The sequence below is a fragment of the Miscanthus floridulus genome, unplaced genomic scaffold (assembly GCF_019320115.1).
Source record: "Miscanthus floridulus cultivar M001 unplaced genomic scaffold, ASM1932011v1 fs_434_2_3, whole genome shotgun sequence".
Taxonomy (NCBI): Eukaryota; Viridiplantae; Streptophyta; class Magnoliopsida; order Poales; family Poaceae; genus Miscanthus; species Miscanthus floridulus.
Window position 1 is genome coordinate 12,874 of NW_027096758.1, and position 25,260 is coordinate 38,133.

A 25,260-nucleotide genomic window follows, 5' to 3' on the forward strand; every position below is an offset into this window, starting at 1 on the left:
ATTCTAGATATAGGATGAACCAGCAGATCCATAGCTCCGGAATTGAGGTGACAGATTGGGGGAGAAATACAGTGGAAACAATCAAACAGAGTTGGTGTGAGTTTGTTACAACTTATATATATATTTTTTCGTCCAAACCTTTGTTACTTGGTTGGAGCCTTGGAGGATTTGTTGGAATCTCAGTCCTTTTGATCCTCAAAGGACAAAAGGCAGGAGGGAGATAAAAAGAGACAAGCATCAGCACCACCATGTATAGGAGGACCAGAACCAAAGCAAAGCGTATGTGACTGTCGCCGGTGCTGCCGGAGCCGACTGCCATCGCCGTGCTCCACGGCGAGGACCAACTCGGCATAGCGGTCTGGCCCACCTTGGGTATTTTTCTCCCCTTGTGTTTTACGATCTATTTGACCTGATGCTGCCCGTGCGTGTGTTTTTGCCTGAATCCTCGACGGCATTCGCACTGGAAATAAAAAGTTCTGGAGTCGGATTTATACCTCGACGGCGTTGGTTTGATGCATGAAGGAAAGTTACCGTTCGGCTCATGTACAATAATAGGGTGTTAATTTGGTTTTCATACATGTAAAGAAGCTTGGAAAAATGCATGTTTATTAGATCCTCGGCCCTTGTCCAGTCTCCATTCTCCTCTCTTTCACAGACCATGAACAGATTCGAAGCCAAGCTTATCTCCACTACGCCATTCTATCTCGGCGCTGGATTCGCCAGATTGGTCGTCAGTTCCTTGCCTGTTTTAGCCCTGTTCGCTTATCTACTTTTCAGCCATGGAATAATATTTTTTTCTCACAATATTTTAGCATAAGCATTAATATAAGCTAAATTTCAGCATAAGCGAACATGACCTTTGTCTAGTACTCTGTTTGCATCAGGTTGCGGGTAGCTTCACCTCACCTTATTTTTTTAATAATGGTCTACCGATGCTTGATGCTCCTCACCGAGTCACATTTTAACTCCCCATTGCCGGCCATCCTCACCTATCCCATGTAATAGTGACAAAGAAAGAAATGATAACAAATAAGATTTATTTTAGAGTAAAATGTACTGGAGGTCCATTAATTTTCGTTGGGGTGTCATCTAAGTCCATCAACTTTAAAACCGCATTTTTTGGTCCATTAACTTTCGTTTCATGTCATCTAGGTCCATCAACTTTAAAACTGGTCCATAAACTTTTAAAATGGTTCACTGCAGGTCCACACATGCATGCATGCACGTCGGCTTCTGCCTCCGGTCTTTGCGCGCGTACAACAGTGAACCATTTTAAATAAATGTGCGCGGATCACGATCACGCGCGCGTGGCGCCGGCCGACGACGCCCACCACCACCCGGAGCTCTTCTCAGCGACATTCCCGTCTTCTTTCACGGGCAGTGCGCCGTCCAAACTACCATTCGTGTCGTCGAAGCTCCTCTGGTTCTTGGCCGTGCCGTCGTCGCCGCCAACGGTCTCCTTCGACTCTGTCGGTGTCTCCTTGGTGCTGTTGTTAGCCTGGCCGCCGGCGTTGTTATCGTCAGTGGTGGATGCCTCCTCCTGGACAGTGTTGTCAGCCTGAACGCCGGTGCTCTTGTCGTCAGTGGACGCCTCCTCTTCGCTCTTGTCAACCTGGCCGCCGGTTTCGTTCGTGCTCTTGTCGGTGTTCTTCTCGTCTTGATCCCGTCCGCTTGTGGTGGTGGTGGTGTTGTTGCTGCCATCGATGGCCGTCTGCTCATTCATTCCAACCACGCCGACCAACTGCTGCAACAACAGCTTTAGGCCGATCGATGCATGCGTGCTTGCACACTTGCTCATCGGCGACCTCTCCTTCGTAATGCAGTAGAACCCAAAAAAGATTCGCTATGTACAGCTAGCTAAGGGATGTAGCAGCTATACATGAGAATGAGACCGCGACCGGGCGGCTCCTGGTCACGGCTCGGCTCGGGATTTGGCGGTCGTCACGGACGGGGTCGGTCTTGGTGTCGCCGGAGTCGGACTGCGCCACCGTCTTCGAGTTGGAGAGGGAGAAGACGAGCTCCTTCATGTCGGAGTTGGACGAGCGAAAATGCTCCAGGATCTTGCTGAACTTGGGCTTCTTTCTTGTGATGGCGATGGACACGTCGTTGGGGAAGAGGTCCCTCAGCACGAAGGCGTGGAGCACCGTGGTCACCAGCAGCCCGGCGACGGTGACGGTGGAGATGCCCGCGAGCCCGATGGAGAGCGCCCGGGTCAGCACGTTGGTCACCTCCGTCGCGTACGTGATGGTCGCCACGGACGCGCCGGTCATCGGGAACGTGTACGCCCACCACGCCAGCGAGAAGCGGAAACCCCGGAAGAAGTTGATGCGCACCGCCTGCGATGCGAGGGATATCATCATCATCATCATCGAACGCAAATGTGCTAGCTACGTGGTGGATGCGTCACGACGAACCGGAGTACGACGTACCAGTGACATGTAGAGGTGGGCGCCCAGCAGCGCCCACGAAGTTGCCGACGATGGAGAGGTGGTTGGACGGGTTGGCCACCTTGGACAGCCGGCGCTGCCCGCCGGACATCCACTGCCCGTAGATCTTGAGCTCCAGGCAGAATATGGGCGCCATCACCGCGTACCACACGCCGTGGTGCATCTCCGCCACCAGCCGCGGCGCGCCCAGCACCAGGAACAGGCACGCGATCCACGGCGCGAAGAAGTTGGCGCGGACCGGGTGGTAGAACTCGCGCCGCACTCGCGTACCACAGCACGTGGTTCACCACGGGGCTCACGTGCAGGAACGCCGTCGGCGGCGCCGACGCCAGCGTCTTCCACAGGATGGCCTGGCTGCTCACGCCCAGGCACATACCGAACGCACTGATGGGGAACCGCAGCAGGAATGGCCACTTCTCGTCTTTCGGCAGCACCGGCACCTCCGTGGCCTGTAACACACGAAAGCTTGTGTTACTTGTTTATCAAAATGAACGGGAAAAAAAGCGCTTGCTGATTAGTGCTTACCCTGAGCGTGTCGAGCCCGAGCTGGTCGAAGTAGCGGTCGGCGGCGGGGACCTGGTCGGTCTCCTCCTCGGAGATCTTCGAGTCCGGGGATATGCCGTCGACGGGCTCCTGCGGGCGGCCGCGCAGGTTGGACAGCTGGCGCTCGAGGCGGCCGGAGAAGGTCTTGAACGGGTCGAACCGCTTGTCGCGCGTGCTGCTGCCGTCGCCCCGCCGTGCCTCGTCGACGACGTTCTTGGACGACGACGGGTGCAGGTTCAGGATGGGCTGCGAGTGGAACCGCGTCTGCTTGATCAGCCGCGGCGAGTGCACGGCCTCCGGCACCTGCTGCTCCTCCACCGCCACCGGGTGGTGGTGGGCGTCGTCGGCCGGCGCCACGCGCGCGTGATCGTGATCCGCGCACATTTATTTAAAATGGTTCACTGCTGTACGCACGCAAAGACCGGAGCCCGAAGCCGACGTGCATGCATGTATGCGTGGACCTGTAGTGAACCATTTTAAAAGTTGATGTACCAATAATGCAGTTTCAAAGTTGATGGACCTAGATGACACGAAACGAAAGTTAATGAACCCAAAAATACAGTTTTAAAGTTGATGGACATATATGACACCCCAACGAAAGTTAATGGACCTACAATGCATTTTACTCTTTATTTTATGAGATTGATTGATGACACGGCTCATTTGTTTAGCGCTGACAGCCTTTGTCTTTTATGAGACTGATGACTTCTTGGTAAAACCAAACAACTTGCTCCCACTTCTCATCCTCCATTATCTGTTCAACAAGATGTGGTTTGCCCACTTCCCCTGAAACAGTGTGCTCTGTTCTGTGTGTTCTTGGGAGCTGCAAGTGCGTGCGGCGAGTTGTTTCTTGTACAACCGTCGACCATGCTTCAGATACCTTATAAAAAATGTAGGTTTCTGATTCCATTCTGCTGCAAGCATTTGTTTGGGTCCAGCTAGAAAAATATTCAAGACTTGCAGATTACAGTAATCATTGCTAAGCACATCAAAACAAGTTTTTTCAGAATATCCGGCGGTCTTAGAGCATCTCCAAGAATCTTTGTCTTGGAGTTTTGCTCCGGTAGACCTCGTAAAAATTCTGCACGCATCTTAAAGCAACTTGGTATTAATTAAAACTTTCTTGATCAATTAACCCATGGGTCTTGTATGGGCACGGCGGCCCGATCCATATCCACACTGAGTCCGGCCATGTCCACCCTCTCCGATTACTGTGGATCTGTTTTGCGTGTTTGTTCTTCCTCCAACCGGCGGCAGCAGGTGCGCCACGCAGAGAGCCGGCGGCATGGCGTGAGCGTTAAGCGCGCGGGTGGACTGGAGGCAAGTCAGCTCAGCGCCGCGGCAGGGCAGGACGAGCTCCTACTGCCTGGCGGCTGCCAGCTTGATGAGCGCAGCCGCAGCCCGCAGCACCATTTAGACCATCCTACTTTCAAGCCTAACCTAGGTAGACAATTGCAATTCTAATCCACGGACAATGATGAGGAGATCAAGCCTGGAGGCAAGCATGTGGAGAATTAGTGCTACGATTCATTCGTTAGACCATTATTCCTAGAGTAGTAGCAGGAGCTATTGCTATCAGTGTCAAGGAATGGAGCAGAGCCTTGTTGGCTGCCGCTGCCCCTGTCAAGACTCGAGAGGGTGCTCGAAATGGCGCCGTCCCAACCCGCGGAATGTGACCGCCGCTGTCCGTCCAAGACTGACGGTGGCGCACGCTGCACTGCAGTAGATGTCGTGGCGTTCAGCAGGCTGGCCGCCGCTCACGCGCAGAAAGCGCAAGCCCTGCCGCGGCGCGGCTTCCGCCGAACCCTGCTGCCGCCGCCTCTCGGCGTGCTGTTGTGCCCTGCCGTCGATTGGACGAAAAAACGAACAAGTGACATGGGTCGGGTTGCGAACTGGTATGGATAGGGCTGGGCCCATACAAGACCATGGGTTAATTATTTAAGAGAATGTTTTAATTAATATTAGATTACTTTAAGATGCGTGCAAACTTTTCTGAAAGGTCTACCGGAGCAAAACTCTCTCGGTGTTGCTCTTAGGGCCTATCAGACACGGCAGCCCAAACTCAGGCATTAGCGGTTACAAAGGCCCAAGGCCCAACCTTGCTTTAGAGCAACCTACAAAAAGACTAGGCCCAACCTTAGGATCCAGTTGCTTCTGGTTGCTGACCTCATCAATCATCATCTTCAAGCATTTCCTTAATTGCTGCACCACGCATACATTCTTGTAGAGTTGCCTTGATCAGAACTCATGCTACTCGTCGACCAAAAGTTTTCTAGAATTTTAAGAGATTTTTTCTTGAGCTCTATGATTTCAAGTTTCTCAAAGGTATTTGCAAATACCCCCGTACTATTGCTATTTCAGACATGCAAAATCTTCTGGTTGATTTGTTGCAACCAGGATAGAAAGAAAATATTCAGGCCTAAATGAGGCATCACGTACATATTCTTGCAGAATTGCCTTGACCATACTCCGGCCATATATCATTATGTCGACCAAGTTTTTTAGGATATTCAGAAATTTATCCTGGGATTTATTTTATTGCACATTTCAGATATAAATTTTGTAGGCACCATAATCTTGTAAGCATTTTTGCTTTCGTGTAACTGGAGAAGAATACAGATCCAGGACATAAATGTTGCTCTACTGATTAAGGTGCTAAATGATACATTGCATTTACATATATTACAGAATTTATGAAGCTTCCCAAGAAAGAAAAAACAGCTTCTCTTTTTGTTGGGTCGCATTGATGATTGTGCAGCCAAAGATATCTGAATCATGCATGCCTATTAATTGTCACAAATGTACATGTATAGTTATCAGCAGAGTGAGTGGCAGTAAAGCCTTTTCAAGGATGATGTACCCTATGTTTCCGAGTATATACAACCACTGCATTTGTGGAACCGACTCAAATGAAAAACATCTCACTCAATATTCCTCAAGCAATGCATCCAAATGTTTCCTCCTTGCAGCATGCTTCAGCTTCTCCATCGCAATGAGTCCTACTTGCCTCACACGCTCCCTCGACAACCCAAATCTGGAAAATATAATTTCCATGCCAGAATTAGAACATCAAAATCCAAATAAAAAAATCCCTGCAAATTCTCATGGTTGTGCTTAAGGTATGGGCAGACTGTGCATGCAATCCAACTTCAAACAGACTTGGTTATGAGTATAGCTATATGCACAGATAGATTGTTCTTTGTCAGTCCAGACAAGAAGACTGAATACTTACTGTCTGCTGATGTCCTCCCATGTATGGCACTGTTTTCCTATGCCATGATATAATCGAATAATATTCCTCTCCCGCTCGTTGAGAGTTGAATTTATAAGATTATTGACTTCCTCCTGGCATCAACAGAGTATTTATGTTAAAACAGATGTGGAAGTATCATAGAAGGAGAATCTTTAATTCGCTATTAGGTACGCCAGAAATAAAATGACAAAGTTGCCAAAACAACAAAACAATGAAGTATTCCTTAATGATTACTATGATAGGGTCATGTATCGTAACAAACAACAAATTGGAAGCTATAACAACTGTTTGATAGTAATGGGCATATCTCTGTCACAAGAAATTAGTATGCATTAGTATTCTCTTTGGAAGAACATCAGTGTGCATACCTTGAGATACCTTTCCTCAAATCCATGCCATGGATCATTTGCGACGTTTTGATCCTCTATATACTGAAAACATGAGGAAAAGAGGAATAATGTTAGTTTCTAGCATAGCCCAAGTCAAAAAGATGGAATGGTTCATAGAACTCTACTTACACTATGGAGTGTTGTTAGCATGATGTAATTAGGCCCATGTTAGTGAATGTGATTAGGCCCATGCGGTAGGCTTGTACGCCACCCTAGCTGCCTATATGTAATCCCCTGTACTCATACATTGAATACGATCAATCATTCACAACTCACATGGTATCAAAGAGCGGTTACGATCCGCTAATTCCGCTTCCGCAACCCTGACTCGCACGCGCCGCCGAGCAGCTCGCCGTTCCCTGGCCGCCGTTCACCACGCCCGGAACGTCGCCGACCTGCTCGCCGCGTCCTCGATCGCCCCGACCCCTGGTCCGGTCGCTGATCCACCCTCGTTGCGCCGCCTCGCGCCTCGCCTCACGTGCGCGGCCGCCCCGCCGTCTCCATGGCGGGAGATGACTCCGAAACTGCCGCAGCGGCGGCCAAAGAAGCCGCAGCTCGCCGCCTCGCCGAGGAACGCGCCGCCGAGGAACGCGCCGAAGCTGCGCGCCGTGCCGAGGAGGCACGCCTCCGCGCCGACGCCCTGGAGAAGTACGAGGCCAGCCATGAGGCTGTCTGGGCGCAGGCCACTGCCGTCGTCAACGTCAAAGCGCTGATCCCTATCATCCTCGACAAGGCCACCGGCACGTACACCAAGTGGCGCGGCATGTTTCTCACTGTGCTCGGCAAGTATGCCCTGACACCGCACGTCCTCGACGACGAAGCCCTCCCTGACCGCCCCGTATGGGTCCAGGTGGACTGCGTCGTGCTGTCTTGGATCTTCGGCACCGTCTCCAGCGATCTTCAACAGTCGCTCATGATCCGGCAACGCCGCGCGCGTGAGGCGTGGTGCTATCTCGAGGATGAATTCCTTGGCCAGAAGGAGTCACGTGCCCTCCTCCTGGAGACGCAATTCCGCAACCTCCGTCAAGACTCCATGACGGTCACCGACTACTGCCGCAAACTGGAGACCATGGCTGCATCTCTTGCCGAGTTCGGTGATCCTATTGGTGACCGCCAGATGGTGCTCACCCTTCTTCGCGGGCTCAACGGCAAGTTCCGCCACATGGTGTCTATCCTCAAGATGCATCGCCCGTTTCCGTCCTTCGCCGACGCTCGCACACATTTGCTACTTGAGGAGATCGACATCGACGCTCGCCCACCGTCTCCGCCTCCGGCCCTCATCGCCAACACGCCGCCGGCGCCTGCTGCTCCACGCCAAGGGGCCGCAGCGCCCTCTGCTCCTGCCCGTCCTCCCAGCCACCAGCAAGGCGCTCAGCCTGGTGGTCAGCAAGGTGGTCAGCGCGGCCGTCGGCGCGGCAGGGGCGGGCGCGGCCAGGGTCCGGGCCACCAGCACCAGCAGCAGACACCGCCTCAGCCTGGCCTGGGTGGTGCGCCTCCTAGTTTCGCATACCCCTGGGCTGGCACCCTGCAGATGTGGCCGTACGGCCGCCAGCCGCCCCCACCGCCGGCGTTCACCACCAGCGCCCCTCAGTATGGTGCCCCCTTCAGTGGCACACCCAGCGGCGGTCTCGGGCCCTACGGCGGCGGTCCCAGCGGCATGTTCTACGGCGCCGGCGTTGGCTACCCCTACGGCTCCGGGGGCAGCATGCCCTCGACACCGACGTTCCAGGGAACGCCGTATCACTCGGCCCCTTGGAACCCCACGCACGGCGGCGCTTGGAACCAGGAGTCCTTGGTGCAGAACTTCAACACGATGGCACTCAACCCTCCGGCTCAGGCGGAGTGGTACGCCGACTCTGGTGCTGGATCACACATGTCTGCGGACGCTGGTATACTCTCCACGACCTCCCCGCCCAATTTATCTACACCTTCATCTATCATTGTGGGCAATGGCGCTTTACTTCCTGTCACAGCCATCGGATCCCGTACTTTTTCTTTTCCACATCGTAATCTAGTTCTTAATAATGTTTTGGTCTCTCCACATATCATTAAGAACTTGATTTCCATTCGTCGCTTCACCACCGACAATAATTGTTCTATTGAATTTGATCCGTTTGGTCTTTCTGTGAAGGATTTACAAACCAGGAACGTGATCGCCAGGTGCAATAGCTCTGGCGACCTCTACCCGTTCTTCTCACCAGCCACCAGCGCCACTGCACTCCTCGCTGCACCCACCTCCTTATGGCACCGTCGTCTCGGTCACCTTGGGCGTGAAGCATTGTCCCGCCTCATTAGTTCCAGTGCTATTTCCTGTAATAAAGATGACACCCATCATCTCTGTCATGCTTGTCAGCTCGGTCGCCATACTAGACTCCCGTTCAGTATTTCCACCTCTCGAGCTACAAACAATTTTGATTTAATACACTGTGATCTTTGGACATCTCCTATTGTCAGTGTGTCTGGGTATAAATATTATCTGGTCATTTTAGATGATTGTTCACACTACATTTGGACTTTTCCGCTTCGCCTCAAGTCTGACACTTTTTCCACCATTGCCAATTTTTTTGCTCACGTACGCACGCAGTTTGGCACCCCCATTAAGAGCGTCCAGTGCGACAACGGCCGTGAATTCGATAATTCCATGGCCCGCACGTTCTTCCTCTCTCACGGTGTTGCACTCCGCATGTCGTGCCCCTACACGTCACAGCAAAACGGCAAGGCCGAACGCTCGATTCGCACCATTAACGACATCTTGCGTTCTCTGTTATTTCAGGCGAGCCTTCCTCCGGTCTACTGGGTTGAGGCACTTCACACCGCCACATATCTGGTCAACCGGCTCCCCACCAAAACGCTCGCCTCCTCCTCCACCCCATTTTTTCATCTCTACTCTACTCAACCATCTTATGAACACCTCAAAGTTTTTGGCTGTGCCTGCTATCCCAACATGTCATCCACTGCACCCCACAAACTTGCACCTCGTTCATCCCTATGTGTTTTCCTCGGCTACTCCTCGGAGCACAAAGGTTATCGGTGTCTCGAGTTAGAGTCGAATCGCATCATCACCTCCCGACATGTCGTCTTTGATGAATCCTTCTTTCCTTTCGCCGACATGTCCACCACCCCCATGGCATCCTCCGCCTTGGATTTTCTTATTGATGATGATGAGCTAACCGCTCCACTTCCTGGAGCAAAATTCGTGCATGCAGGTACACCCGCAGCCACGTCGCCGCGCGCTGGTCCTTCGTCCCCAGCGCCGCAAATGCCCGCCACCGGGCCACTCGCGCAGCAGGCGCGCGGCTCCCCTGTCGCTGGGCCGCAACTGCCCGGGCCACCTGCTGGCTCGCCCACTGGACCGCTGGCGCCCAGTCCGTCCCCGGCCGGCGCTGCTGCCCCTGTACGTCACGTACAGGTTGCTGCCAGTAGCGCCGCGGCCACGGGCCGCACACTGGCCACGAGACCGGTCTCCGTCACTCCAGTCGACAACGCGCATTCTATGCGCACCCGAGGCAAAGCCGGCATTGCACAGCCCGTGGATCGTCTCAACCTCCACGCTGTGCCTGTGTCGCCGCTCCCGCGCTCCGTTCGTGACGCCCTGTCAGATCCCAATTGGCGCTCAGCTATGCAGGCTGAATTTGACGCCTTGATTGCCAACGACACCTGGAGCTTGGTTCCTCGCCCTCCTGGCGTCAATGTGGTAACCGGCAAATGGATTTTTCGGCACAAACTGCATGCAGACGGGTCCCTTGATCGGTACAAGGCTCGTTGGGTTCTTCGGGGATTTACACAGCGTCCTGGCCTGGACTATGATGAGACTTTCAGCCCAGTTGTCAAGCCAGCGACAGTTCGTGTTATTCTCTCTTTGGCTCTCTCTCAGGACTGGCCTATTCATCAGTTGGACGTCAAGAATGCCTTCTTACACGGCACCCTCGCCGAGACAGTATATTGTGTGCAGCCCACCGGGTTCGTGGACTCCTCTGGTCCGGGTTTGGTATGTCGCCTCAACAAATCCCTCTATGGACTGAAGCAGGCTCCTCGTGCATGGCATCACAGGTTTGCTTCATATTTGTCCTCCATTGGCTTTGTTGAAACCAAGTCCGACAGCTCACTGTTCATCTACCGCCGGGGATCTGACACCGCATATTTGCTGCTGTACGTCGACGACATTGTTCTCACTGCCTCTTCTGCCCAGTTCCTACGCCAGGTGATTGCGGCACTTCAGCGTGAGTTTGCTATGACCGACATGGGACAGCTTCATCATTTTTTGGGCATCTCTGTGACACGTTCTGCTAAGGGTATGTTTCTCTCCCAACGGCAGTACACTTTGGACATTTTGGAGCGCGCCGGGATGAGTGCATGCAAGCCGTGCAGCACGCCTGTTGATCTCCACTCCAAATTATCCGAAGATGGACCCCCTGTTGGTGACGCTACTCAGTACCGCAGTTTAGCAGGAGCTCTACAGTACTTGACTTTCACTCGTCCAGATATTGCGTTTGCTGTCCAGCAGATTTGCCTTTACATGCATGATCCTCGAGAGCCTCACCTTTCAGCCCTCAAGCGTATCTTGCGCTACTTGCAGGGCACTACGACACTTGGATTGACTATGTGCCGCTCTTCCCCCACAGAGCTCGTTGTCTACACCGACGCCGATTGGGCTGGTTGTCCCGACACCCGACGGTCGACTTCCGGTTACGCAGTCTTTCTCGGAGACAACCTTGTGTCATGGTCTTCCAAGCGACAGCACACAGTCTCCCGGTCCAGCGCGGAGGCTGAATACCGTGCTGTGGCGAATGGCGTCGCAGAAGCTACTTGGCTACGTCAGTTGCTCCTTGAGCTTCAGCGCCCTCCTCGCCGTGCCACTCTGGTCTATTGCGATAATGTCAGTGCTGTCTATCTCTCCAGCAATCCAGTACAGCATCAGCGGACGAAGCACGTTGAGATCGATCTCCACTTTGTTCGAGAGAAGGTTGCCCTCGGTCACGTTCGGGTTACTCATGTTCCTACAACATCACAGTACGCCGACGTCTTCACCAAGGGGCTTCCTACTTCTTTGTTTCAGGAGTTTCGGTCCAGCCTGACCGTTAGCGATGCTCCCGATTAGACTGAGGGGGAGTGTTAGCATGATGTAATTAGGCCCATGTTAGTGAATGTGATTAGGCCCATGCGGTAGGCTTGTACGCCACCCTAGCTGCCTATATGTAATCCCCTGTACTCATACATGGAATACGATCAATCATTCACAACTCACACATAGTACCGTCCTAGTCTCCTCCCTCCTCTCCACCCACCTCGGCTACCATGCATCACCACCGATAGTTTGGGATCTACACCATTACGACCTCACCTTCTAGATGAGTGCCACATGATGACCTTATCCCCGTGCCTCCACTTGCATATGCTTGTATGCCACTACGACCTGTGGCTCTAGGGGCATGTTTGGGGCGTGTTTGTTTGCCTAGACGAGAGCGAGAGACATGCTCATGGGCTGCAGATCCACTTGTTTGTTTCTATGGACGCTCTATGGGCCAGGCTCGCATGCTGCTTTAAAGCAGCCCGAAGCCAGGCTGCCAGGAAACGAAATCGAGCTTCATTTTTCTAGGGCCTGACTCTCTTCCTCATGAAGCGAACGATCCTGTCACCTCCGGTTCTATCACTCGCGAGTCCATGACACAACGCTCGTCTCGTCACTACCACCGCGCTCCTCCTTGGCTCCTCATCCTTCCCCATCCCTAGCCTTTAGGAGCTCGCTGCCTAAGCCGCACCCCTACCACGTCTGCGCCTCTCCGTCATGCGCACCTGCCGTGCTCGCCTCTCCGCCACCACGTGCCCTGTTCGAAATCAGGGGGTCTTGGCAACCTCTGCTGCTCGACCGAAGGAGAGGAGGGGCGCCTCCGTAGCTCGACGCCGTGTCTGCTGCTACCGCGCGCAGAAGGAGAGGAGGGCCTTGGCCGGGAGTCGGTCGGCTGGTGGTGGCGCGCGGGCTGCACCGAGGGTGCCCGCTCGGCCTACACCGAGGGTGGCCGCCGGCCACAGCAGGCGGCGGCGCCTGCTCCACCAAAAGCTGCGCGGGGGGTCCGCAGCGAGACAGGCGCGAAGATGAGCGTCGCGGTCGATGACTTGGATGAGTAGGTGGTTGCCACGGATGGCGGCAGCATGGCTGTAGTGATGAATGGCATGTGCCTTCGACCTGTTCACAGAAATGTCTGAAAAGAATAGAAGGGGAACAATTAGGGGTAACTCTACCAGATCCTACTCCAAGGTGACCATATATCCCCTGTTGATGGTCACTAACACCAATTATAAACCATCAATATAACCTGTATTTATACTTAATTCCATCACCAAACACTGGTATAGGGGTTTAAACTAATAAATTCCATGAGTTTTGGTGAATCTGTGTTTTTAGTAGGGTTTATTTAGAAAACCGTCAAAGGGACCTATTCATCAAAGGAAATTACGGAATTCCACCGCATAAATAGCGTGGAAAGATTCTAGAAGATTTTAGGAGGCTCTCCACCGAAGTAGATCCCGAGGGGCTACCATGTGGGGCCAGCTGGCCCCACCTGTAGGCCAGCCAGCCTATGGGTCCCACCAGTCAACCTCTGCTTCAAAAGTCGGTTCCCACCGCTATTGAGATCCAATCTTCGCTGTTTATTCAAGTCAGTTTGATCCGAGGGCTCAGGATTGACGCTTCGACCTATATATATATCAGCCCCTACCCTCCTCTCTCAGCAGATCCCTGAAACCCTAATTCATATTCATCATTCAGATCAACACACATCTGGAGGATTATGTCTAGAGCTCTCTAATGTAGTAGATTTGTAGCTCGGGAGTGAGGATCGAGTTGGGCTCATGCTCAAGTTCCGGATCTAGTCTTGGAGGCTAGGCAAAGCATTGTATCTTCACTTCTACATCTTGTAAGACTTATTATCAATTTATCATATTCTTATCTACATAGCTATACTTACTTTGAATATATATCTTGCTTAGTTATGGTTATCATTACTTTTGTGTGTGGGTTCATAGAGCGCTTAGCCTGCTAGTTTACCGGTTAGGCTAAGTAGCCGAGTCTCATGTAAGCATGGTGCTTATACGATGCTCTGCCTGTGAGTGCACTCTATTCTCTGGTTAGGTGGTAGCAGCGGGAGGTGATAGCCACATCTATCCTTTATAGTCCACTCCGAATTGAGCAGGTTCTTAAATTATAGGACCGTAGTCGCGTCAGTAGAGTTATCTATTGTGGGTGCTCTACCGTCTAAGCAGTGTCCCAAGGTACACAAGAGTAGAGTTAGTCTTAGTTATAGTTGGATGTATATATACTTTGACCATGTAATAGGAATATCATAGGAATCTACCTCACCCATTGTTCTCCCGAGTTGACTAGTCTACATTATCTTAGTGATCTATCCCCCGAGTGTCGATATGCTTTATTCCTATCATTACATTCACCCCTGCTTCTATGTTGGTATGTTGATTAGTAGACATTCCTTTGTTATCCAATAAATCTTTACTCTAGTGTTTTCTTGTGGTAAAATATAAATAACAATACATGGAATACTCCCGGTAAAATGCTACAATGATATTCTGTGCACTTATGGAATCCGTCATATTCTATTTGCACTTAATAAATACCAAGACCCTTGTATAGGCAAACAAACAAGATTTCTAACTAGCTTGTCTCTGCTGGGAAAAACAATCAAACACAGCAAATTGCACCTACTAGACCAGCCTCTACCTACCCTAGCCAAACTCAAACGAACCAGGTAAAAACGTCTAGGCAAACAAATAGGTCGTTGATTACCTGGACAGGCTTCTAGGTCAGGCCCCCATGCTACACCAGTCTGTGTTTGACTACCTAGACGCGTCATGGGCCAGGATCACATGCTCCTCAAAGCAGCCCATAGCCAGGTGTTGGCGGTCCTTAACTCATAATTTCAACCGCCAACTTTTACAAAAAATCCAACCAAATGAAAACTAAACCTAGTAATAGGGCTTTAAAGTAATGATTTTCTATAGGTTTTGGTGAGTTGTGCATTTGCAGAACACATACATGGAATACATATGAAAAACAGTCAAAATGCGCAATAGGAGAAAGTGTAACGCAAATCCAAAACAAGCAAATGAAGGAAGGCCCACTTACCTAGTGAATCTAGGCCAAAACCCCATGTGGAAGCATTCAGACCCAACATGCAACCACCATGCAGAAGGCGGTCGCGGGGAGGCAACACTTGGGTGCGGCCACACCTAGGGTGCACCCACACCCCCGCATGCAGGCACCGCCTTCCCTTCCATGGTGTCTCCTGGTGGCTCTTCCAAGGCGGTTGCATGCAGGATCCTATCGAATATTCCTCCAAACCGACCAACATGTAGCTATAAATAGAGGGAGAGCCCCCTCATAACATCATATACAAGACAGCACAATGTGACAAGAAGAAAAGAGCCTCACTCCTATTTTTAGTTTTAGCTAAGTTTACCATAGGGAGTGAGTGAGTAAGAGTGGAGAAGTATTAGAGTTGTTGGCTACCTTCTCTTGTGTACTCGAGGCCCCTTGTACACTTAGCGGAAGGAATGCCAAGAATCATCGGCCCCTCTCCACTTGTACCTCTATGATCCGAATACTACTTTGAGTTTAAGGTTCATGTTTATCTTTGGTGGTGGGTTCTACTTTAAGTAGTCTTGTTCATTATTTACTTGCGGGGTCATCGTTTGTCCTTGTGATGAATACTCTAGTAAAGGGCCCTAATAAAGACAGATAACCCTGATCAATGCTAGAGTAGTAGTTGATAGCATAGACATGGTGTTTAGGCTAGAGCCTACCTTCGTTTGCCTCGTAGTTGAGGGGTAGGCGGCAGGTGGTGACAACCCTATCCATCCCTTGTAATCCCCCATGTCCAGGTACGACGTAGAGCTAGAAGCCACAAGTACTTGGTAGACCAAGTATAAGCCGGTGCCCGAAGCAAGTATATAGTGGCAAGCTATCTTAACTTAGAATCTCTATCTAAAAAACCTCGCTACCCAATCTATCTTTCTTCTTGTTACCTTAGGTGAACTAGCTAAGCATCTTTTACACATCCATTCCTCATGGAAATACGATACCCTAAATACTTCCGGGTGAAATACTACAATAGTAATTCTGTGCGCTTGCGGATTATTTCTGTATGTGTTAACGTGTGCTTGTGGATTATTTCTGTATGCGTTAAGAAATACCAACAAACTTTTCTAGCGCCGTTGCCAGGGAACGGTTGCTATAGTTTTCTCCGAATCTAGTTCACCTGTGTATCCTTGTGTTTTACCGTAAAAAAATTTCTTTTTTTCTCCATGGAGCAACCTACCATTCAAAACACTTTCTGCTCCTAAGGACGAGTTCTTAGAGCCACCACCATCAAAGCCAATAACAACTTCTGGCTATGAACTCCGTCCTGGATTTATAGCCATGGTTCAGGAATAAACCTTCTCAGGTTAAGTTTACAAAAACTCTTGCCATCATCTATGGTAGTTTTGAGCAGCTCTGTGTGTGCTTCACAATCTCAGGCATGGCACAAGAAAAACCTTTGGTAGAAGTTGTTCCCCTTCTTTCGAGAGGGAGAAACAACCTCCACCCCCAACATAGGGAAGGTAAACAAAGATTGGAAAGAATTGAGGAACATATTCTATTTCGCATTCTTCCCTATATCTCAAATCGCTTCCCTACGACATGAGATTCCTAGCTCCTGCTAACATGAGAAGGAAAGCATAGGTGCAACCTAGGCTAGAAATTTTCAATCTTAACACACTCTAGCCCAGACTTGTCTACACCAAACCATGTGTTGTTACAACACTTCTGGTTAGGTTTTAGTAAGGAATCTACCCTATAGCTTGATATCGCTGCCAGAGAGCCCTTTAAACACAAAACCATAGTAGAAGGAGAAGTGTTTCTAGTTCACATCCTAGCAAACACTCTTTCCATCGAACCCCTCTGTGTAGAACCTAAACCAAGCTATGAGGAAGTCTTTTTGGCTAAGGCCGAACCAATACCTTCCATCCAGAGACCCTCACCCGAACTGAAAACTCTGAAGGAAGGTTTCTAACCTTCAGACTTTCCATTTTTCGACGACAAACTTTTCTGAATATCTTGGAAATACCTTGAATCAATGAGCAAAACCAAGGTTCATTCTGATTTATGCATCTATCCTTGATTTTGATCTTCTCATAGGCTACCCTTAAAAAAACTTTTTCAAGAAAAAACCATCCTATGGGAGCCTTGATGTAGAGGTTGGGAAACTGCTTCGTGGCACCTTTCTTGCCCTAGCGAAGCATCATCCCAACCATGACCTGTTCGAGGTGAAATTCATATCCCCATTCATTTCACCTAAGCTTGCTTGTGAAATAGAACGACCATCACTACCCTCACTCAAACCAAAACCATGTCCCTCTAGCCATCAAAACGTTATTCTCGATAAGGGCCAAGATTCAACATCGATCTTGCACGATGTATCCTTTGAGAAAGAAAACTTCTATGCCATGGACATCTTGCTTAGTACCCCATGCTCCTACGGAAGACAACCACCCATCACTCCTCGTTTCCAAACTTTTTAGGAGGATTGTTGTGGATGCCTTTGTTTATCATAAATATTGCAAATCTCGTAGAAGCACTATGGTACTAACCTTGTAGTTTGAACAATAATGATAAATGTTTGGTGGTGAAGCTAGGAACTATACCACCATTAGTAGCTGTAGGATGAAGTTCCTGTGGTCAAGCTTATGACCATAAACTAAGCACTGCCGGAAGATACCCCAGATTATCATATAAAAAACCAACTTTTCTTTTGAATAAAAGCAAGAACATGTTGTCAAGTTAGTATGCACCTTTGGGTAATATTGGTTGCTAACCATTTCAGCTTAAGATCAAGAAGAACAAGGGTACATACGATGCTAAAGAACATGGGAGTTGCATCAAATTATACACCTTGATAATCGTTGGTGATGGAACACACTCAAAAGGAGACCCCGACATGGCACACTTGACCTTTACACAAAAGTCCAAGTGTGGGGGAGAATGGTGAAAGTCTCACCACATGTTCCATACACACCAAAGGTTATCTTGGCTAAAAGAAAAAAATAATGTCAGCTCTGCCTTGCTAAAAAAAGGGGGTTAAAAAGAAAAATATATGAAAAAAAGAAAGTTGAAAAAGAGAGATATAAAAAATACAGTAGAAAATATAAAAAGGATATATATATATATATGATAAAAAATAGAGAGAAAACCAACAAAAGAGAGAAGAGGAGAGAGAAGATGCAGGATGGCCAACACCAATAAGCTTCCTGACTCCATCCCGTATTGCTTTCACGCACATGCAAGCTTTGGTTCATTTTTTCTATCTACCACTGGCATTGCATAGCTACGGTGCCAGAAGGATTCTCCTCTTCTAAACCTTTGCTTACCACCAAGGCCCATGGTCCATACCCCATGGTCCATACACAAGCCATGTGTGTGGCCTAGCCTTGGTACTTGCCTGTGTTTAACCATGTACAATCAAGCTACCGCTGCAGCAGTTTCAATACTTTCATCCACATACGCTGCTGGTACTTACACTCTAGAATGAAAAGGTATTGTTCACCAAGTCCTTTACTCATATTTGTCTCCATTAGAAAACAACTTGCTCATATGAAGTCATACTTCCCGTGTTTATGTCGTATGCTCTGGTTTGGGTGTACTCGTATATGGTACATATATAGTACATCTATAGGCCTTTTAAATTAAGCATGGTGCTTAGATTAATATGGCCTTCTTTAATTAAAATTAGACATGGTGTTTAATCTTGGTCAAATAAACTTTGGAGTACTACTATCATAAATAATGGAAGTAATTTATGATGGAGATAAACCAAGGCCAGGATTTACTGCAACTTTACCTTAGCCTTGTTGGAGCTATGTTAAAATATAAAGAGTTGGATGAACAAACAAATAAAAAATATAATAATAATAATAATAATAATAATAATAATAATAATAATAATAATAATAATAATAATAATAATAATAATAATAATAATAATAATAATAATAATAAGATTTAGGCTCTCTAGTGTTTAAGCTGGTAGAGCCCTTGTTTGTTTCATTTTTAGGTACAAAAATAAGTGTGGGGGAGATCTCTCATGCATAACAAACACACTTTTGAGATCTCATACCAACACGTTGCACAACCTTGGAAGATCCACCATGCAGGAAGGACAGGACAAAATGGCTCCAGAGAGGGTTAGCTAAACTTCTGGTTTAGCCTAACCACATCTAAATCCCTTAAACTCCTTCCTCTACAACGATGGTTTGTGCAACACTATCCTCACTCCCTATATTTATATTTAAATAGATAAAGGATGAAATTGAATAAATTTAAAAATGCAAACTAAAAAGTGACGCTCCATCTCCATGTCATCCTATGATTAAAAGTTTACATACTCTTTATTCTTTACCAATATTCCAAACCTTGTGAACAAACTTATCATAGGGAATTCATTTTATCTAGGTAATTGAAATATGAGATATAGTAGGATGGAAATGGCACTTGCTCACTTTTTGCAAAGTACTTGGGATTTATTTACAAAATAAAAAAGGACTCAAATAGCACGCTCCTCAGATGATATTTTAATACCTACCAAGGTCAAAAGATGAATTCCTTTCAAACCTTGTCAAGTATGCTACTTATTCTTGTACTGAGCTTTGTCAAAATGTTGTGATACTTTGTGAAGAAATATTTCATGCTTTCATGACTCAAGAGCACGTACACGCCACCCTCAAAATAAAGCTAAGCTTCTACACTAGAAGTTAGCAAAAAGAAATTTCATCCATCCACACAAAAAGAAATCTCCATGAAAATTCTTGATCTCACTTCACCAAGGTTTCATAAAAAAAGAGAGAAGTCATGGCAATGAAAAAATAGAGAGAGAAAAGGGACAAAAGAAAGTCCAAAATAAAAAGGACTCAAAGAAGTCTAAAGAAAATGGGCTCAAAAAGTCCAAGAGAAAAAGAAAGAAAAATATAGAATCAAAAGATTGCCATGACCTCTAGAAAAGAAACCTATGGTGAAGAAAGAAAGATCAGAACCAATAAAGGAGTACTTTCTTTCCACAAAAACCACAAAATATCACACACTTGTACCTCTTGATCAGATTATATGACTTATTTCACCTTAGATTCGGATTTTGACTTCACAACATGTGCAAGGTAAGTATGCCACACTTTACCCTACCTAACAACTCCACATAAGCTTTTCTAGAGGTAGGAAGAAAAGGGCAACATCTTTTGCCTACGTGAGGAACCAAATACAAATTTGAGTGACCCGAGAGAATCATTTTGTGGAGCAAAGCTAAATTTTATATTTTCAAATTCAAACAAAACCCAAGTTTTTGAGCAAAGTGTAGTAAGGGGATTTGAATCCTTACTATTTCATTGTCCAATCACTCAAGATTCTATGGTAGACACTCAGAATGTTCATAGGTCCAGGTGAGGTTTGGAATAACTTGTATGCAGATTTCATAATAAAGGAGAAAAACCAGCTTAGTCCTTAGCACTTTACTCGAGGACAAGCAAAGGATTAAGTGTGGGGGAGCTTATTGGCGGTCTTTAACTCATAATTTCAACCACTAACTTTTATGAAAAATCCAACCAAATGAAAACCAAACCTAGTAATAGGGCTTTAAACTAATGATTTCCATTTGTTTTGGTGAGTTGTGCATTTACAGGACACATACATGGAATACATATGAAAAACAGTCAAAATACGCGATAGCAGAAAGCGTAATGTAGATCCAAAATAAGCAAATGATGGAAGGTCCACTTACCTAGTGAATCTGGGCCAAAAAACCCACGTGGAAGCAGTCTAGGCCCAACATGCAATCACCATGCGGAAGGCGGTCATGGGGAAGCAACAACTGGGTGCGGCCACACCAAGGGTGCCCCTGTAACACCTTTGGTGTTACGAGCTCGCTAAGCACTGAGATTACGGTCGGAGAAATAGATCTATTAATATATTGAGTCAGTTACTTAAATGTGCTAAGGAAATTTTAACAAGAAAATATGAGAAGTAGTTTACTTGTTTGGCACGAAAACAATTTTTATAAACAAAAATAAAATATAACTTGTAATTGGTACTTAAATAAAATTTAATGTGCAAGTTTAGTAGATGAAAATGCAACTATTGAATTGGTGAATAGATGTTGTTCCATGGTATTTTTGATAGCTCAAGAATCAAATTGGAAATTAAAATTAGCCCTTTTCGTTAAATCGGCAAAAATTTGAAGTTGTGTTGAAAGTACACTTTTGGTGATTTATAAAATACAAAATAGTTAAATAACGCCCTGAGATTTTGGTTCTATTGTTTGGTATAAAATGTGGGCTATGTCATGAAATGGTTGTTGGTAAAAGTTCGGTAAAGTTTTGACCGTTTAAAAATTAAACCAAATTCAACTCAAGGCCAATTTTTAAGTTTGAAAATAGTGTGACAACGCTAAATTGGAATTTAAATTCCGATTAAAATTCTTAAACACTAGCGTCATGTTTTGGCACTATTGATTGCACCTTTGCGGATACCATAGCATCGTATAGTTCGTGGAGTGGTTTGACGTTGCGTTGTTGCTCCAAAAATTGCCCTAACCTCCTTAGATCATGCTGTGAGCCGTGTCGTTGGCGCACTGTTCGTGAATCGGTACACCTATAGTGAGCGATCTCTGCTGTAACAGAACCACCCAATTTATACAAGATCAAGTACGACTGTCCCCGCTAACACATTGACACGTGCATACTTTCACTTATATAAACTTGGTAGTCCGCCGAGTGTCCCGAAAGACCTCGGTAAATCAACATCACAACCAAGATCGTGTGATTAAGCAAATACACATCACATACGCAGGGTTGCAGCAGAAATAATATTACAAATGGATTCACAAATAATAGTACAAGTTTGGGTTTCAAAACCAATTAGTGAAAACAACATAGCTTTCAAAAGATTACATTAATATATGTTCTAAATACATTACTAGCATAAGTGACATTATCAGACAAAAGCATATAGATGAGAAGTAACTATAGAATCACCGAGCCCACTAGCGGTTAGCCACCATCTTCAACAGGCCGAGAACTTTACCTGCAACATGGTGGGATAAACCCTGAATACTCGAATGTACTCAGCTAGACTTACCCGTCATAAACCAGAAATAAAGTGACACCAAGGATTATGCAAGGCTTTATCAGTGGATCTTGCTGGACAACCTCTTTGCATAAAAGCTTGAGTAATTATTAGCATTATTAACCTGTACTAGCAGTGACTTTTAGCCATTTCCTACCATCTATATTAGCACCTATACTAATCAATCACTTGATTAAGTTGCAAACAATAATAACCATATCAGGTATTTCATGGCTCATTATCATTATCATTTAACCATATCTTTAAATTTAGTGAATCTACGCTGCCGCTGCTCAGTCAAGTTCTCACTATCTAGGAGAGACAGCGATTCGAATCAATTCCTATCTAGCTGGAGGGGTATTCCTAACACAAACCCTGCTTCCCCCGTCAGGGTCGTAAACAAGTCACCTTTGGTCCAATTCAGGAGTCGTGGGTACGATCAATGCCGCAAAATTAGAGAACCACTCTGCCATGAGTGCTCGGTGACTTAACCCGCCTTTGGGCTTACGCCAATGGCTCTCCGTACATCCTTACTGCCATCCATATTGCGACCAACTACTCGTGATCCCGGCCTAAGTCGAGCTACTAGGCTTCGCGGTTGAAATGACTTATCCATCCAGCTAAGTGTTAGGCTGCATTTAACATAACATGAGGACGTACAGCAAATCGGTCTTTAAACGACACAAACAGGGATAGATTCACACCCAAGACCTCCATGCCTTGTTGCTGCACTACCGTCATCCCGTCCGGTCTCTTTTCATTATTAACACATGGTTCTTTTCCATGATAGCAAATATAGCCAACCATGACTAGAGCTCATCCTACATCTCGCAGGTGACAGGAAATCACTCGACTTCTACCGGTCTAAGCATAGCTAAGCGTCATTCGATCCTACACTTAATTAGGATTCATAGGATTTTATTTGGACAAGGTAAGGATATAATGCAACAATTAGTTCCAACCAATTCCTATACTTAATGCATCATCAACAATAAAAGATACTCAAGATATTTGTAAAAACATGGAAGACTTAGAATGCTCCGGGGCTTGCCTGGAATCCAACACTAGGTTAGTGTTTGTTAGACGACACTCACTAAGTCCTTCCAGCTTCGGGATAGGTTCACCATGCACCTTCCTCGGGTTTGGCTCCAACATCACGTCCTTCACGTGGTTCATCTAGCGTACCTAGATGAGATACAAGATGCAAGTGCATGAATAAAAGAACGGCAATACGAGATGCATCACATAATCTATTATTGAAAGATAGTGAGCATATCAAGCATGGTACACCAGATAACTTGAGTTAAGCTATTCCATTGAAAACATCGATCACAATTTAAGATCTCAGGTAACTTAATTTAACACCATGAAAGGCATGAGTTACACTTAGCAATACATAAGGCAATGCAAGGTGAAAGCAATCAACTTATAAAGCACAACATAGAATTTGGACAGCAGCACAAATAACACTTGTTTCACCCATAACTGGAGATCCAAACTTCCAAAGAAGGTGATCCTAGACTTTCTGGAAAGATAATGAAATTTCCTACAACATTGTTATTATAACCAAAAGCTTATTCCATAGCTAACTAGGTCAAACATGCCAATGTTTTAGATCTACACAGAACTAGGATAGAAAAGTAGTAGTAGTTTCAAAATGGCATAACTAGAGTTACAGACATCAAACAAGCATGAACCTTAGCTTTATAGAAAACTTATTAAATTATATAAAACATGTTTATTATCATCACAAGGTGATTCCACCATTAACAAGGTCAATCAAGCACAATTGAGCACCTCTGTCCAGACTTGGACAGATTCTGCCCTACAACTTCACAAGCTTATAACTGGAGTTGTACTAATCCAAAAGATATGCAACAAGACAATATGGAAATCTTATGAAATTGTGTACAATTCATATTTAATCATCCCAGCATGATTCCCAAGTTAAAAGGGTCAAACAGTCACATTTATCAAATCTAGTCCAGAAATTCCAGAGAACTACAATTTCTGAAGACCAACTTAGAACAGTCATAACTCACAAAATATTTGGCCAAATGCCATCAAAAGTTAACTTAAGATGGTTAAGTGAGTTATCTACAACTTTCTTATTATCATCTTAAGATGATTCTACAGATAACAAGGCCAATTAATCCAATAAATGCATCTCTATCTAAAACATGGACAGAAACTGACATGCCACTTTAAACAGCTATAAATGGAGCTATACATGTCCAATAAATGTGGTTCTAGACTTTTTAGAAATCTTAGAAAATTCTAAACAACTTTGTTGTAAACACCTAAAGCTAATTCTACTATTTAGAAAGCCCCACAATAAGAACAAGGAAACCCTCTCTGGGTTTGGGCAGAAACAGCCACAAAGATTTAACCAAGTATAACTCAAGATCTACTTAACTAAAAATCATGATATTTAGCTTTTTGAAAATCTTAATAAAAGTACTACAACTCATGTATTTTCATAAATTCAGGATTCATAACTTAACTGAGCCAATTAATTCAATCATGCAGACCTATTTAGAATAGGAGCAAGGCAACACAGAGCATTTGTTATTTTTATAACTCTTAAACCATCAAACCAAAACTCCTGAAATTTTTATCAGATATCAACCATCACATTATTAGCACCACATAAAAATTTCACATTTATTGGAACACAACAACTGCAGTTATGAAAAAGACAAGACACAACTATTATTAAGAACCTAACTGCACAAATTGATTTTCACAGCAAACACTTTAAACTAAATCATGCTATATTATAGATCTAGTGCATAGATAATTTCACAAGGATTTCAAAAAGTCCTCATTTACTATTTTACGATTTTGCTACTAATTACTATGAATTTGCAAAACTGATCATTCAAATCTACAAAAATCAAGGAAAAGGACTGTAAATCTTGCATTGGGGGTCCCTGCAGAAAACTGAAATCAAAGATCAGCGATTGACCCTTCTTGTCACTATTCACTAGAGTCACGGTTCCTTCACTTAACCCCCTCCCTTTCTTCAAATTTGAGCGTGAAGTCCTTCCCCGGGGCAAAACAGAGGAGGTGGAGAGGAAGTCACCGGTGCCGGCCGGAGGAGGCTCGCCGGCAGCGAGGAGTGGCGGGGAAGCACCGAGGGACCCGTGCACAGCCGTAGGTGCCAACAGCTTGCCCCATAGTGGCCCAAGGCCCGCTGGCCATGTGAGCAGGCGGCACGGCGGTCATGGCTCCAATGACGGTGGCGCTGCGGTGGCGGTTTCGGCTGAAGAAATAGCGCGGGAGGGACGGCGTTGGCAGGGGAAGGCAATGAGGCTAGTGGCAAGGGCAGAGGAGGCTCATGGCTCTCTATCCGCGTGCGCTCATGATGCTCGCCATTGGCGGCCATGGCGGTCGCGCGTCCTGGCACGGAGCGAGCGAGGAGAGAGCAGCGGTCGAGGGAGCGAGTGAGGAAGGAAATGGAGAGCTCGG

At 46.6% G+C, this 25,260-nt stretch overlaps 2 protein-coding genes and 1 pseudogene across 2 annotated transcripts; all 3 read right to left on the reverse strand.

Moving 5' to 3' along the window:
• Nucleotides 1-1,297: 1,297 nt before the first annotated feature.
• On the reverse strand, nucleotides 1,298-1,798 carry LOC136531775 (uncharacterized). The gene has a single exon (XM_066524418.1). It carries the CDS (start codon nucleotides 1,796-1,798, stop codon nucleotides 1,298-1,300), a length of 501 nt encoding a protein of 166 aa, XP_066380515.1.
• Nucleotides 1,799-1,855: 57 nt separating this feature from the next.
• Nucleotides 1,856-3,374, reverse strand: LOC136531772 (S-type anion channel SLAH2-like; annotated as a pseudogene).
• A 2,234-nt stretch (nucleotides 3,375-5,608) lies between these two features.
• Nucleotides 5,609-7,061, reverse strand: LOC136531774 (RNA polymerase sigma factor sigA-like). The gene is made up of 4 exons (XM_066524417.1): nucleotides 6,762-7,061; nucleotides 6,612-6,674; nucleotides 6,223-6,335; nucleotides 5,609-6,024 (listed from the first exon to the last, which is right to left on the reverse strand). The coding sequence occupies exons 1-4, from the start codon at nucleotides 6,780-6,782 to the stop codon at nucleotides 5,916-5,918; spliced, it is 306 nt and encodes a 101-aa protein (XP_066380514.1). The 5' UTR covers nucleotides 6,783-7,061; the 3' UTR covers nucleotides 5,609-5,915.
• Between the last annotated feature and the right edge of the window lie 18,199 nt (nucleotides 7,062-25,260).

Excerpts from the sequence above, each read along its gene's own strand:
- LOC136531775 (XM_066524418.1), bottom strand. The coding sequence starts at position 1,798 with ATGAGCAAGTGTGCAAGCACGCATGCATCGATCGGCCTAAAGCTGTTG.
- LOC136531774 (XM_066524417.1), bottom strand. The coding sequence starts at position 6,782 with ATGCTAACAACACTCCATAGT. Across the intron at positions 6,675-6,761 it reads TGCTAACAACACTCCATAGT|TATATAGAGGATCAAAACGT; the intron begins GTAAGTAGAGTT and ends TCATGTTTTCAG. Across the intron at positions 6,336-6,611 it reads TTGAGGAAAGGTATCTCAAG|GAGGAAGTCAATAATCTTAT; the intron begins GTATGCACACTG and ends TGTTGATGCCAG.